Raw genomic sequence first — 12,255 nt, 5'->3', positions numbered from 1 at the left:
TTGACTTCAATTCCCTGGGATTCTTGTCTTCTCCTAGAAGCAAAGGCTATAATATATATATATATATATATATATATATATATATATATATATATATATATATTTCTTTTTATCGATGTTCCATGAAAACATGTGAGCCAAAGTTGATCGTTTCCTATGCAATTAAGAAGATACTTTTTGTTTGATGAGTTGTGGGAGATAACTTGAGAGTGAGAGAACCTTATTGAATGCATTTGCATGCCACACTAACCCAAAAAACAAGCTTAGAATTTTGTTTCTTTATGGCCAGAAGCTTAATTTAATTGAAATATACCCATAATTTCAACCAGAATAGTATGCAATCCATTATTTGCAAGGAGAATGCAACCCACCACCAAACAGTATTTTCAAGATCAGTGATTATGATCTTCGGAGAATCGGAGAATATCTCCCGTAATAATATAAAATGATCAACGTTTCTCAGTAGAATATGTTGAATTATGTTTGTAGGAGAGTGTCTCAAAATGATCTGGAAGTAAACATACTTTTTTATTTTTATTTTTATTATTATTTATCGTAATTCCATAATTGGTTTAGGGTCCGTTTGAGTTTGCAATTTCAAAAAGTCTGATTTAAAAATGTCTAATTTGAAAAAGTAATTTTTAAAAACGAAGTTAAGCGTTTGGCAAAATCGTAGTTTGGCATTTAAAATCTCAGGTTAACCTTTAAAATTCTGCGTTTTCAAAAAAACATCTATTTAGCTGCGATTTGAAAAGGCAGTTTTCTGCGGTTTCAAATCGCAAATTTTTAAAAACGCAATTCTCAAACGATTTATTTTCTGCGATTTGGTTTAAAATTTCATTTTTTGTCTATGAAATCGCAATCCTAAACACACTTTGAGGTGATAGACTATCTCATAAGTATTTATTTTATTTATTTATTTATTTTAAACTAACTGCCCTCAAGTCATTTTGGGACGACCAACCACCCTAACCATGCATTTCCTTATAATACTACTAGCAGTTTTTCTTAAACTTTTTTATAAGAAATTAAACAACTTTTTGCTTTTCCATTTAAATACACTCCACAATAGTTAGAAAATGCACAAACGTTCATCTTTGAAATGAAGAGGAGCCCGTTAGTGTATTTAGGAGTGGTAAAATGGTCCAAAAAAATAAAATGTTTATTTTACCCCTTTTAAATGCACCAACAGAAAATGAAATTGAGACAATCTGTTTCCACAATAGTTTTTTTATACTATTCCAATATTCTTTAAATTAAATATTAAGAAAACAAAAATTATTTATATATTATTTCAAATAAATGTTAAAAGAATGTGATTTAATTAATTTTTAAAAAAAATTTCTTACATCTAAAAAAAAATAAAAAATTAAAGAAACTGCTAATATTAGTCCTAGAGTTGAGAGGATGGTCAATCACACTTAACACGCCTTTACCGCTTTACGCCCTTTTTATTTTGAATGTCGACGATCTCCTCAAAAAACGAGAGAATTCTCGTAGTGGTTGGACCACCCAATCAGTCCCTTTAACTTCTTTAAATATATATTTATTTATTTTTCATTAGGCTGACCTCAATCCAATCATTAATCCTTAGGGCTTATCTTGACATGGAAAAAAGACAAAAGAAGAAGAGTTTGGATAAAAAACGACGACGTGCTGCTTAAAATGGAATGTGATTAAATCTAACCTTCCAATATTTTTATAGCATAGAAGCCGGATACTTTGACATGCATCCCCCGGCCGGTAGCATAATAGAGTTACTTTTAAGAGTCAATACAAATAGCAGCTAAACTATAGCTGTAACGTACTAGCAGCTCAATGCATATTTTAGGAGACTTTAACCATCCAAATTAAACTTCTCCAATTATCAGAGGTGAATATAAATTGGTCCCATCTCCATTTACATCACATGGTAATCAATGAAGACGGACCGTATGAACAAAAAAAAACACACTCAGATAGTACAGTACAGCCATTGTGGGGGCAGTGATATTGAGACTACAACCTTGTATTCTGAACAATCGGAGCGGTTTTACGTGGAAAACAATGGTTTCTCAAGGCTTTCATTTTCAGACTTGTCATCCAAACTAATCACCAGCTTGGAAATATCCAATTTTGTTTGACTATTCCCTCCAAAATCAAACACAAACGCTCTACTCTTGCACTGTAATAGGCGTGGACTGTGCAGCACTCCCATCGACCTTGACTTGCTCAGCCTCACCGCTGGCATTTTCACCGCCACCCCCGCCGGCTTCCTCCGAGCCAACAAACACCAATTAGCGCCATTACTTGAATCGGACCCCACTTTTGTTTCGCTAAAATAACCAACTGATTTTGACCTTACCATTCGATCACCAACAGACGAACCAAAAGCTTCATGATCACTCCCATACTCTGCACCCGGAACACTGGATACTTTTCTCCTATTCCTCATGGTTCCAAGTTTTGCAACCTTAACGACCTCTTCACTCCTGTCATACACTTCCCACTTCATCAACGGCCGAGAATCCTCCTCGCGCCTCACGCGCCGCCTGAGATTGTTCCAGATCGGCGGCGTGTGGGCCTTCTTGGAGACGATTTTCAAACACTCCACCACCTCCGACATCGCCGGCCGCTTCGCCGCGCTGGATCTGACGCACCTGGCGGCGAGCACCGTGAGGTGACGGATCACAGAAGGGTCCGCCGGAGAACCGATCCGGCGGTCGCAGATTTCGTCGAATTCGCCGTGCTTGATCAACGGCACCGCCCAGTCGACCACCGAGGGCGGGCTGTAGTTCACGTCGATGGCGTGCCTGCCGCTGATGATCTCCAACAGCAAGATGCCGAAGCTGAACACGTCGCTCTTGGCGCTCAGATCCCCCGGCGCAAGATAGCCCGGGTCGAGGTACCCTAACGTCCCCGCCGGAGGCGTGCACTTAACCCGCACGTCCTCAACGTGTCCCCTCAGGGCCAGCCCGAAATCCCCCAGCCTGGCGTTCCGGTTCTCGTCGATCAAGACGTTGGAGGACTTGATGTCTCGGTGAATCACGGGCGGGTTGGCCGAGTGGAGCGCTTGGACCGCCTTCGCTATCTGGGCCGCGAACCGGACCCTGCGGATCCAACCGGGGGGTGATCTGGAGGGCGAGTGTAAGAGGTCGTAGAGGGTGCCGTTGGGCATGTACTCGACGACAAGGAGTTTGGTGTCGTTAGAGTCAACGCAGAAGCCTAGGAGATTCACGAGGCGAGGGTGGTGTACCCTGGAGAGTATCTCAATCTCGTTCTCTGAGGGGCTGGTGCAGTTATTGTTGCGGTGGTTTTGGAAGCTCGTTGTTGATGAGTGGAAAAGCTTTGTCTTCTTGACGGCGGCGACGAGCCTTCCGTCGTCGAGGACGGCTCTGTAGACACTGCCGTGACTGCCTTTGCCTAAAAAGCTCTCTGCTGCGAACCCACCGGTGGCGGCGACGAGCTCAGCGTAGGAAAACTCTCTGATTTTCTTCGCTCCCTTAGTGGGCTTGGTTCTTCCTTTCTTTTTGAGATCCCAATAGTAGGGATCGCAGGTGGCTATGGCGGACTCTGCATTGCAAGAGAGATAGCCCATGCTGAATCAGCAAGCGAGCACAGGTGGAGGTGGGTCTCCGAGAGAGAAACAGGGAGGGTTTGATATGAAAATGGGAGAGAGAGTAGAGAGACAAAAAGCGCCAAGGACGAGAGGTGGTAAAGGTGGTTGTGGGGGTGGAGGCGGTGGTGGAAAACCCATTACTGCAAAGGTGGGTTTGGGTGTTGTTGTCTCTAAAGTCGTATCGCTGATTTACAGCTTCGGAGAGAGATGTGAAATAAAATAAAACAATCAAAGCTTTGAATCTCAACGTGTGCTTGCAAATATTTTTTATTGGTTGTTACATGCAAACGCGTGCTTCTTTGAGAGGAATTTCTCCTTTCTCTTTCTCGGGGTTTGGGGTTGGTCTAAAAGAGCCTCATCATGGGGCCCATGCGTTAGAGACAATGACACTAGTCCTCACTTTTACCTTCTTCTTTTTTCTTTGAAAAGCAAATCAATCAATCTTCCATAAAAAAAAAAAAAAATTAAAAAAAAAAAAGGATAAAATGATAATTGGAGGTTTCCCATTCTATTTAGACCAAACTGTGATACAGCAGCAGCGAATGCGTCCAAGAAGTTCGATGATTCCATTTTCAACCAGACATTGACACGTGGCAGTGGGAATAGATTTTCTGTCCTGCTGTGCCATGATATGGAGCACAAAGAGATGGCAATTGGTTCAAACTTCAAATCGACGTACCACGCTTAATCGATTCCTAAATATGCGCAACATTTCAAAAACTGGTTGTAGTCTGTAGGGTAGAGTCGCTCTTCTTTTTTGGTAAATTGTGTACAATTACTTGCGTATGAGTTTTCTGACTTTTTTTTCGCTCTCAGAAACCGTGACACTCGACTCCGACTTTTGCGCCCCCCCCCCCCCCACTCCCCCCAAATGATTTTCAAATTGTTTTGGATCTCTAATCTTATATTATAATATTCAAGAATTTCAAAAGCAACGATTGTGTTTTGAATCTTATATTCCAGCAATATAAGCATTTTAACTAATTCAAAAGCATAATTTTTTTATTTTATTTTACCTACTATGTTGATTTTATTGTTTTCATAAACCATCAACGATAAGAGAGAGAGAAATGACAAGCAAAAGCAAAAAAAAAAAATAGAGAATAAAAAGAAATAATAATAATAATAATAATAAAGAATTGCATTAAGTTACGGTGCTTAACTAAAAGTAATTAATCAAAAAGTAAAATCTGTGTGTTTCAAATAAAAATAAGACAGTATGTTGGACGTTATTTTTGCTTCGTATTAACAAAATGTACACAACATAGAGGTTTTAGAACATCTGCTAAAGATGCTCTTAACTGGTCAATTTCAACGAAAATGGAACTAAATTGAAACCGTTAAATATATAATCGTCCGCATTGGATTACTCAGACACATTGAGTTTGTGACAGGTGACCACTAACCATATTAGATTTTACATAGTTAAAGTACAACTCATCTACTAAAACGTCAATGTTTCGTTTGGCAAAACTTTTTAGATTGTATTATTTTATTTTATTTTGTTATGGTATGACATAGAAGTAAAAATAGTTTAAATTATTTTAAGTTATTTGCTAATATTTTTATTTATTTACTTTAAAAAACTGCCATACATTTCTCTCCAACATGCAACCACTATTCCACATGAAGGAGTATTCAATTAGCAGGAGCTCGATCTTTTTCTCCATTTTCCATTCTGTTCCTCTGATGAGAGATAAGATGGGAGAAACGATAAAATATGAACCAAATCATCATCGTACGGCATAATTATAAAGGTTTATATACGTGTCCCATCACTCCATTTATCATCTAAAAGATTTTTTTTATTATTATTTTATAATAATGTTTGATGATGAAAGCTAATTAGAATGCATATAAAAATAATAACATGAAAAATCTACGTACTCGCAAAAACACTAAAAATACTTGATTGATTAGCTTGAACCATGGCACATGGGGCCAATTTTTTTCAATCCTAGCTCGTGTGTGTATATATATATATATATGTGTCTATTGATTGTGAAATCCACGTGTTTGACATAATACATATCCCAATTTGAAACCCATAGTTGTGCACGTTCCCTTTTCACTGATCGTTCAAAAATATGGGTGGTGTTGTTGTGCTTTTTTTTATATATATATATATATATAGGCAAATAAGAGAAGAAAAGATTTTCTCTCAAAAAAAAAAAATGAAGAAGAAAAGAAGATGAACGATCAAGCTCAGATCAAAGAACCAGTTTAATGCATGGGAGGATAGAGCGGAAGAAGAGAGGATGGAAATGCTAATGGTGAAATCAATGATGAAGATAGTTTAGTACTTCTATGATTCTAAAGTTTTTTTTTTTTTACTCAGATTATATCTTTGCTTTGTAAATGAGAAAACGAATTAATATCAATGATGATGGGGAGGATGTTCCAATTTAGGGAGTGATATTTATTACGAAATGCTTTAATCACTTTTAAGGAGTTACCTTTGATGATTAAATTGTTGAAACTATGAGAAGATATAAATTTTTTTTTATTGTTAATTAAAAGAATAGCCTTGCAGGGATATCCGGTGATTATTTGCAGTCAAAAGATGTATTATAAAGAAAATTAGTCACTAACCACCTAAAACGAGACGGTTAGTGATTTTATAATAGACAGGTAACAGTTATATATAACAGTTAATCGCATATATATATATATATATATATATATATATATATTAGAATTTCTATATACAAAACGACTTCATTTCACGTCTAGGGCTTACACTATCTTATATTTTCCTTCCTACCCAGCGTCGCACACTTCTCAATCTCATTCTCTCTTTTCCTTTCATCTTTCCCTCTCAAGCTAGCACTCCCACCGCAAATCACTATTGAATAAAATCCTTTCGTATTCATGGACAAGGCCTCCAAGGGCGAGGGCACGTTGTTTCGTATATATAAAAAAGATTGTAATTTTAAGAGTTTATATACAAGATATGTTTGAGATTAAACAAGACCAGTGTTGTTGGTGGCCAGGGCGTACGTGAATCCTTCTTCGGTGAATTGCGTTTGTTGGGTCTCTTCTCCTTTGGGAACCTTGATGGGTTGCAAAGATCATTTGCCTCAGAGAAAGTGACTCCATAGCTGCATCGACAACGCACGTACAATTTTTGTTTTAAGAGAGGACTATTAAGTTACATAGAAAGAGTGTTTTAATTAGGATACTATATATGGAGATCGAGCTGCTCTCGATCATTTTCCTTTAATTATTCTAAAGTTGAAGACAAGTACTAGACAAAACAAGAAGAAGGAAGAGGAATTAAGAAAGGGTGAAAAAGTACCTGATTCTCTCCCTTTTGTTCTCTTCTTTCTCTCCTTCTATTTTGTCATCTGCCAATTTTGCCTTCTCAAACTTTCATAATGCCGTCTTGTTCAAAGACGAATGAAGCTGACTATGACCTCATAGACGTCTATGATTACTTATTAACATCTCAATTACATATATGTTGATGCAGTTTCTCAGTAGTTGACGTGTCACTTAACAATTCATCTGATTTCTTTTTCTCATGGGATCTACAAAATAAGAATTACATTGAGAAATGCTGACAATCCCGCTCCGATGCCTAAGTTGTAGGCAATTTAAGAGAAAATATTCGAAGTAATTTTGAGGAGACATAATGTGTATAATACCTGAGAAACCTTCGTATTTATAGAGATTTTAGTTTAATCAAGTTGCTCTGCAAATTCTTGATTTCTAGGGATTTGCAGCTGAAGGCAGGGTGAGCTCGGATGCACGGATCTTTTGGGATTCGTAGCCATATGACTCAGGCATACGAATTTCTCGGGATCCATTATCTCTCTGGTGCGACTCCAGTTGCACGCCTTTGAGCAAAATATCTGGGATTTGTATCCCTTGAATTTTAGGTGGATCTGAGATATCAACGATCTCGGTTAGTACAATGTAATCGGGTCGGTTGTCCTAGTCGAGAGGACCAACTGGGATCAAATGGTTTAGTTATGCTTGGTGTCCGAGGGGACGGATATTTTCCCTAACATATGCAAGACATTGTTTTCTTTGGACTCGGCCCATTGTTCCCTATATGATCTTCTCACTTTCGCTTCTGTGATCGAGTTCAAGTACTTCAATATGGTCGGGTTTTATCGGTCCTTGAAGAAACTTAAGGGATTTCCGTGGACAACCCGACCTTTACCAATCCTTGAGTCAACTTTGGTCTTGTATAATTAGTATTGGTGATAGGAGGAAAGAGATGAGAACATTTTTGGCCTTGTTTGGTAAGGGAGCAGGAGTTGGGGGTAATAGTAAAAAGTGATAGATTTGATATAAAGTAAAAAAATCTAAAATAAAATTGTATGGAAAAGTGAAAAAGTTTTGTATTGTAGTGAATTTTTTTTATTTAAATAATAATAAAAAATTATTGATATGAATTTTCTTTCTTTTACCAAACAAGCCATTTGTTTTCTTACTGTGGAAGAAATGATACGTGCTTATTCTATAACGTGGCATTGAAAATTAAATTAAGTTTTGAACGAGTTAAGCTTTATATTCACATTAATAATAAAAAAATTTATGGCACCTAAAAAAACAAGCTCTTGAAAATACTTGTAGTAGTAAATGAATGATGTTGGTAAATTTTGGACAGCATTTGTATAAAAATGCCATTAATGAATCATGACCGGTCAAATATTTTATTGGAGATTCTAGTTATTTTAGGCCCCGTTTGGCAACCCCCTCCCTTCATCCTTCCCTTCTTTTCACTTCTCCTAAAAAAACATCGACTTCAAAATATTTTTAATTTTTTTTACTTTTTATATCACATCAACAATTTTTTATTATTATTTAAAGAAAAAAACCCACAACAATATAAATTTTTGGGGTAATTACCTTTTTCCCCCATCAACTACCAGCCATTGTCAGCATGCCCCCATGAACTGACACCTCGACCAAAAGAGAGCATCCAACTACCAACTTTACACACTTTGCCCCCTTCCGTCAGTTTAATTTGTAAAAAGACATAAATGCCCTCAACTTTTTTAAACATATTAATTTTAATATTTTTTTTATTAATTACTGTTGGAGGGCATTTTGGTCTTTAAACCAAAATTAACGCCCAAAAATGAAATATTCCGTCCAAGTTAACGGAATTCCTTGACGGAAGGGGGCAAAGTGTGTAAAGTTGGTAGTTGGATGCTCTCTTTTGATCGATGTGTCAGTTCATGGGGGCATGTTGACAATGGCTGGTAGTTGATAGGGGAAAAGGTAATTACCCCTAAATTTTTTCTACTTTTTCATATAAATTTTTTCTACTTTATATCATATCAATCACATTTTACAACTACTAAAAAAAATAAAAAATAAAAAATAATTTTTCATACTTAAAGAGAGGGGATTACCAAACGAGGCATAACAAATCGACATAAGCCCGCTTATGGTAAAAAATATGATTAAACTTGATTGTGCAATCAAAACATTTTAATGAAATTGATGGATTGGGCCTTCTACCTAACCTGGTCCACTTCTGGAGAATTCTTCCACTAGGCACGACTGCACCTGTCTGAAGCTTACACCGACTGCAATGGGGTCCATATGATTTTCAAAATGCTATTCAATTTGGTCAGTGCCCTAAATAAGGCTAATAAATGCTTATGGCGTGGGCAAGGCATGAACAGGTGAGCTCTATTTTGGCTACAAATATTTCGGTGTCAACCAACTGAATTTTCTGAGAATTGTGTAGTCAAATAAGATTAAAACTTTTTATTTTTAAATATAAAGATTACTTAAGGTGTAATTAAATTAATTAATATCTCTTTATTTGTGCGACCTCTATCTACCTTTCATTCCCTTCTTTGTCTCTTATGGTTAGTGACATAAAGCCCAACAGCCCAAAAGAACAAAACAGACTACAACACAAAAAGTTTCAGGCCCAAGTAAAACGCATAGCATCAATGATTGATAGAGAAACATCATGGGAAAGAGCCTCCCCAAAACTATTTTAATGCATTTTTAAAATTATCATTGAATTTGTGATTGCATGCATCGCATCCCACATGTGCACTAAAGAAACTCTCATATTTCTTTCTCTTTCTCATATTAAGAGATATTTAAATTTTAGTTGAAATTGTGAAACATGTCTTTTGTGTCTTATCATGGAACAATGTTCCATTCTTAACGGTCTCGTTTTTGTTGGAACTGGACCAACAAAGTCATTTGGGAGTGAGTGTAGACCCATTTACATGTCTGTCTGTTTTTTTTTTTTTTTTTTTCTTCTTCTTCTTCTTCTTGAGCAAATGAGTTATAGTTCTAAGATAACAAATGGAATTGATCAGGTCGACTGTATATGTTTTAAGAGGTTCATATAAGAAGTTACTTAAAACATGTTACGACAATCGATATAAAATGAATACCTATAAATAATGAGAAATGCTTGGTTGTACACTTTCATCCCACTCCCATCCCACTCTTGTCTACTTGGACCAATAATGTAAGAGAAAGTGGAGAGAGTGTAGTGGGACCTATTTTTTTTAACAATATTATTTGTCCAAGTAGGCAAAGGTGGGATAGGAGTGGAATGAGAGTGTACAACCAAGCATTTCTCATAAATAATAGCATTACTCGGACGATGCTAGGATTTACTGTAAGCTTAATCCAATCCCTCGTAGCCATTTGGGAGAAAGTGTATAAGCTTATGGGTGAGAGAGATTGCAGATGAGTTGCATAAAGAGCAGTAAAAGTTGTGGTCGTTAGGGTCATCATGGGTATTGATGACTACGAACTTGATAAGAAGAATACGTACGCCGAGTGATTTGTTAGATAAAAGGCTGGTTTCCTACAAGGATTTCAACTACTTTTAGTTAATGCGGCAATTTAATTGGTGAAACGACGTCTTTGTTGATCCAATCTATAACCCTGATTTCAATGGAAAATGTCGCTTTCTCTCAGCCACCCAAACCACATAATCATCTCAGAATATTTCTCTTGCGTGTTTCATGTTTTGCTTAAAGATATGTCGACTTATGATCCATCATCCATTGCCTTGGCGATTGTTTGATAAGGTCAGCAACCCAATTGACATAATGACATTGGAGTATATAGAAGTTGAGTTTGGAAACCCATGAATCCTTCTAGATGTCGAGGGCTTTACCTGTTAGGCTATATGGAGTCTGCTTTATGTTTGATATCGTTCGACGTCGGAAGGGCTACGATTTAAATGGGTGTTTTTTGAGGCTTAGTATATGGAGTGGAGCACTCATGGACAAGTCTTGCAGGTAGTCTTGGGGCAGTGCTCCCGGGAAAATTTTTGACATGTTTCGGTGTTTTGACCCATAAGGGTCATATAAATTATTCAGCATTCCCGGCCAGTTGAGGATCGTATTTGTAAAGGCTTCTGTTTTTAGGCTTTTCACTTCTCACTTCTCACTTCTCTCTAGTCTTAAGAATGCATTTCCAAACCCACGAGATGTTTGTGATTTAGTTTGCATGAAAGAGTTTCTTCTTCTGCTACTTTCCTTTCATGGCCTGAACCCAATTATTGTTGCTGTTTGGCATGATGTTCCAAACTTCCAAACCAACTTTGGACTAATAATACATCACGAAGCAACTTTGGACCGATTAAGATTCCCTATAATTTATTTTTAATATTGTATATTTTTAAATTATGTGAATTTATGTGTTTTTTGTATAGAACAGCGGAAAAAAAGTCAACGATTAAAAATGTGACATGTTACCGATGAGAACCGAGTATATTTTCATTACGTTCTTGCGCTTTATGCCGTACAAAAGTTTTGAATTAAAAACTGTCTTTTGGTTTAGTGAAGAAGATTCTCTTCAAAAATGAAGAAAAAATATTTTGAAATTAATTTTTTTTATTGTCTCGATAGCATGTCACATTTTTAATAAGTAGCATTTTGCACGCCGTTCGATATAAAAAACTGTCTAAATTCACATAATTTGAAATTCTTTAAAATTGTAATGGATCCTAATTCACAAGTAATCTCCCCCCCCCCCCCCCCAAAGAAATAAAAAATAAAAAATAAATAAAATTCTAGGTAGATGTTTAGGACCAGCCCCTCAAAATTTGGGCTAGCCTCGCCACAATTTGGGCTTGCCCCCAACGATTTTCAAAATCCTGAAGATTGTTGGGTTTCAAGGAGATTGCTTCGCCGAATTTCGGTTCAAAATTTCGGCCTTTAGTTTGTGGAGTGCTTGATTTGTCTCGACCATCTGAATTTTGGTCACCGAGAGAGAGACGAGAGATGGAGAGAGGACCAAACGAGCGTTTTTCTTTTGGGATCTTCAATATACAACAAACATTGTTAGTGCTTTTGTAACCACATCTTTAAATTTTAAAAATTTTAAATGTTAGGTATTTTAGTTTAAAAATTTGTAATGTCATCTGCTATACTGTTAGGGTTTGAGGTTAAATCAAACGGTAAAAATGTGAAATGTCTTATATACCCCAATAAAACTAACAAAATTATAAAATTATCCTTAAATTAAAAAATTAAAAAAAAAATGGTGAAGGAACTCGTACAGCGGTGAGTCAACAAACCCATGGGCCACGGCCTAGGCCAGACCATGGGTCCAGCTAGGCATTGGCCGTGGGTCTACTAACCATCAGCTACGAGTACGTTCTTCCACCGGTTTTTGAAAATTTTCACATCTTCCGTTAGTATTTAACAAAA

General features: G+C 36.8%; 1 protein-coding gene across 1 annotated transcript; it reads right to left on the bottom strand.

Moving 5' to 3' along the window:
• Nucleotides 1-1,836: 1,836 nt before the first annotated feature.
• On the bottom strand, nt 1,837-3,839 carry LOC133870995 (serine/threonine-protein kinase-like protein At1g28390). Its single transcript, XM_062308320.1, has one exon. It carries the CDS (start codon nt 3,575-3,577, stop codon nt 2,033-2,035), a length of 1,545 nt encoding a protein of 514 aa, XP_062164304.1. The 5' UTR covers nt 3,578-3,839; the 3' UTR covers nt 1,837-2,032.
• Nucleotides 3,840-12,255: the final 8,416 nt, after the last annotated feature.

The sequence above is a fragment of the Alnus glutinosa genome, chromosome 6 (assembly GCF_958979055.1).
Source record: "Alnus glutinosa chromosome 6, dhAlnGlut1.1, whole genome shotgun sequence".
NCBI lineage: Eukaryota > Viridiplantae > Streptophyta > Magnoliopsida > Fagales > Betulaceae > Alnus > Alnus glutinosa.
This window is presented reverse-complemented; position numbering and strand designations above follow the sequence as displayed.

Excerpts from the sequence above, each read along its gene's own strand:
- LOC133870995 (XM_062308320.1), bottom strand. The coding sequence starts at position 3,577 with ATGGGCTATCTCTCTTGCAATGCAGAGTCCGCCATAGCCACCTGCGAT.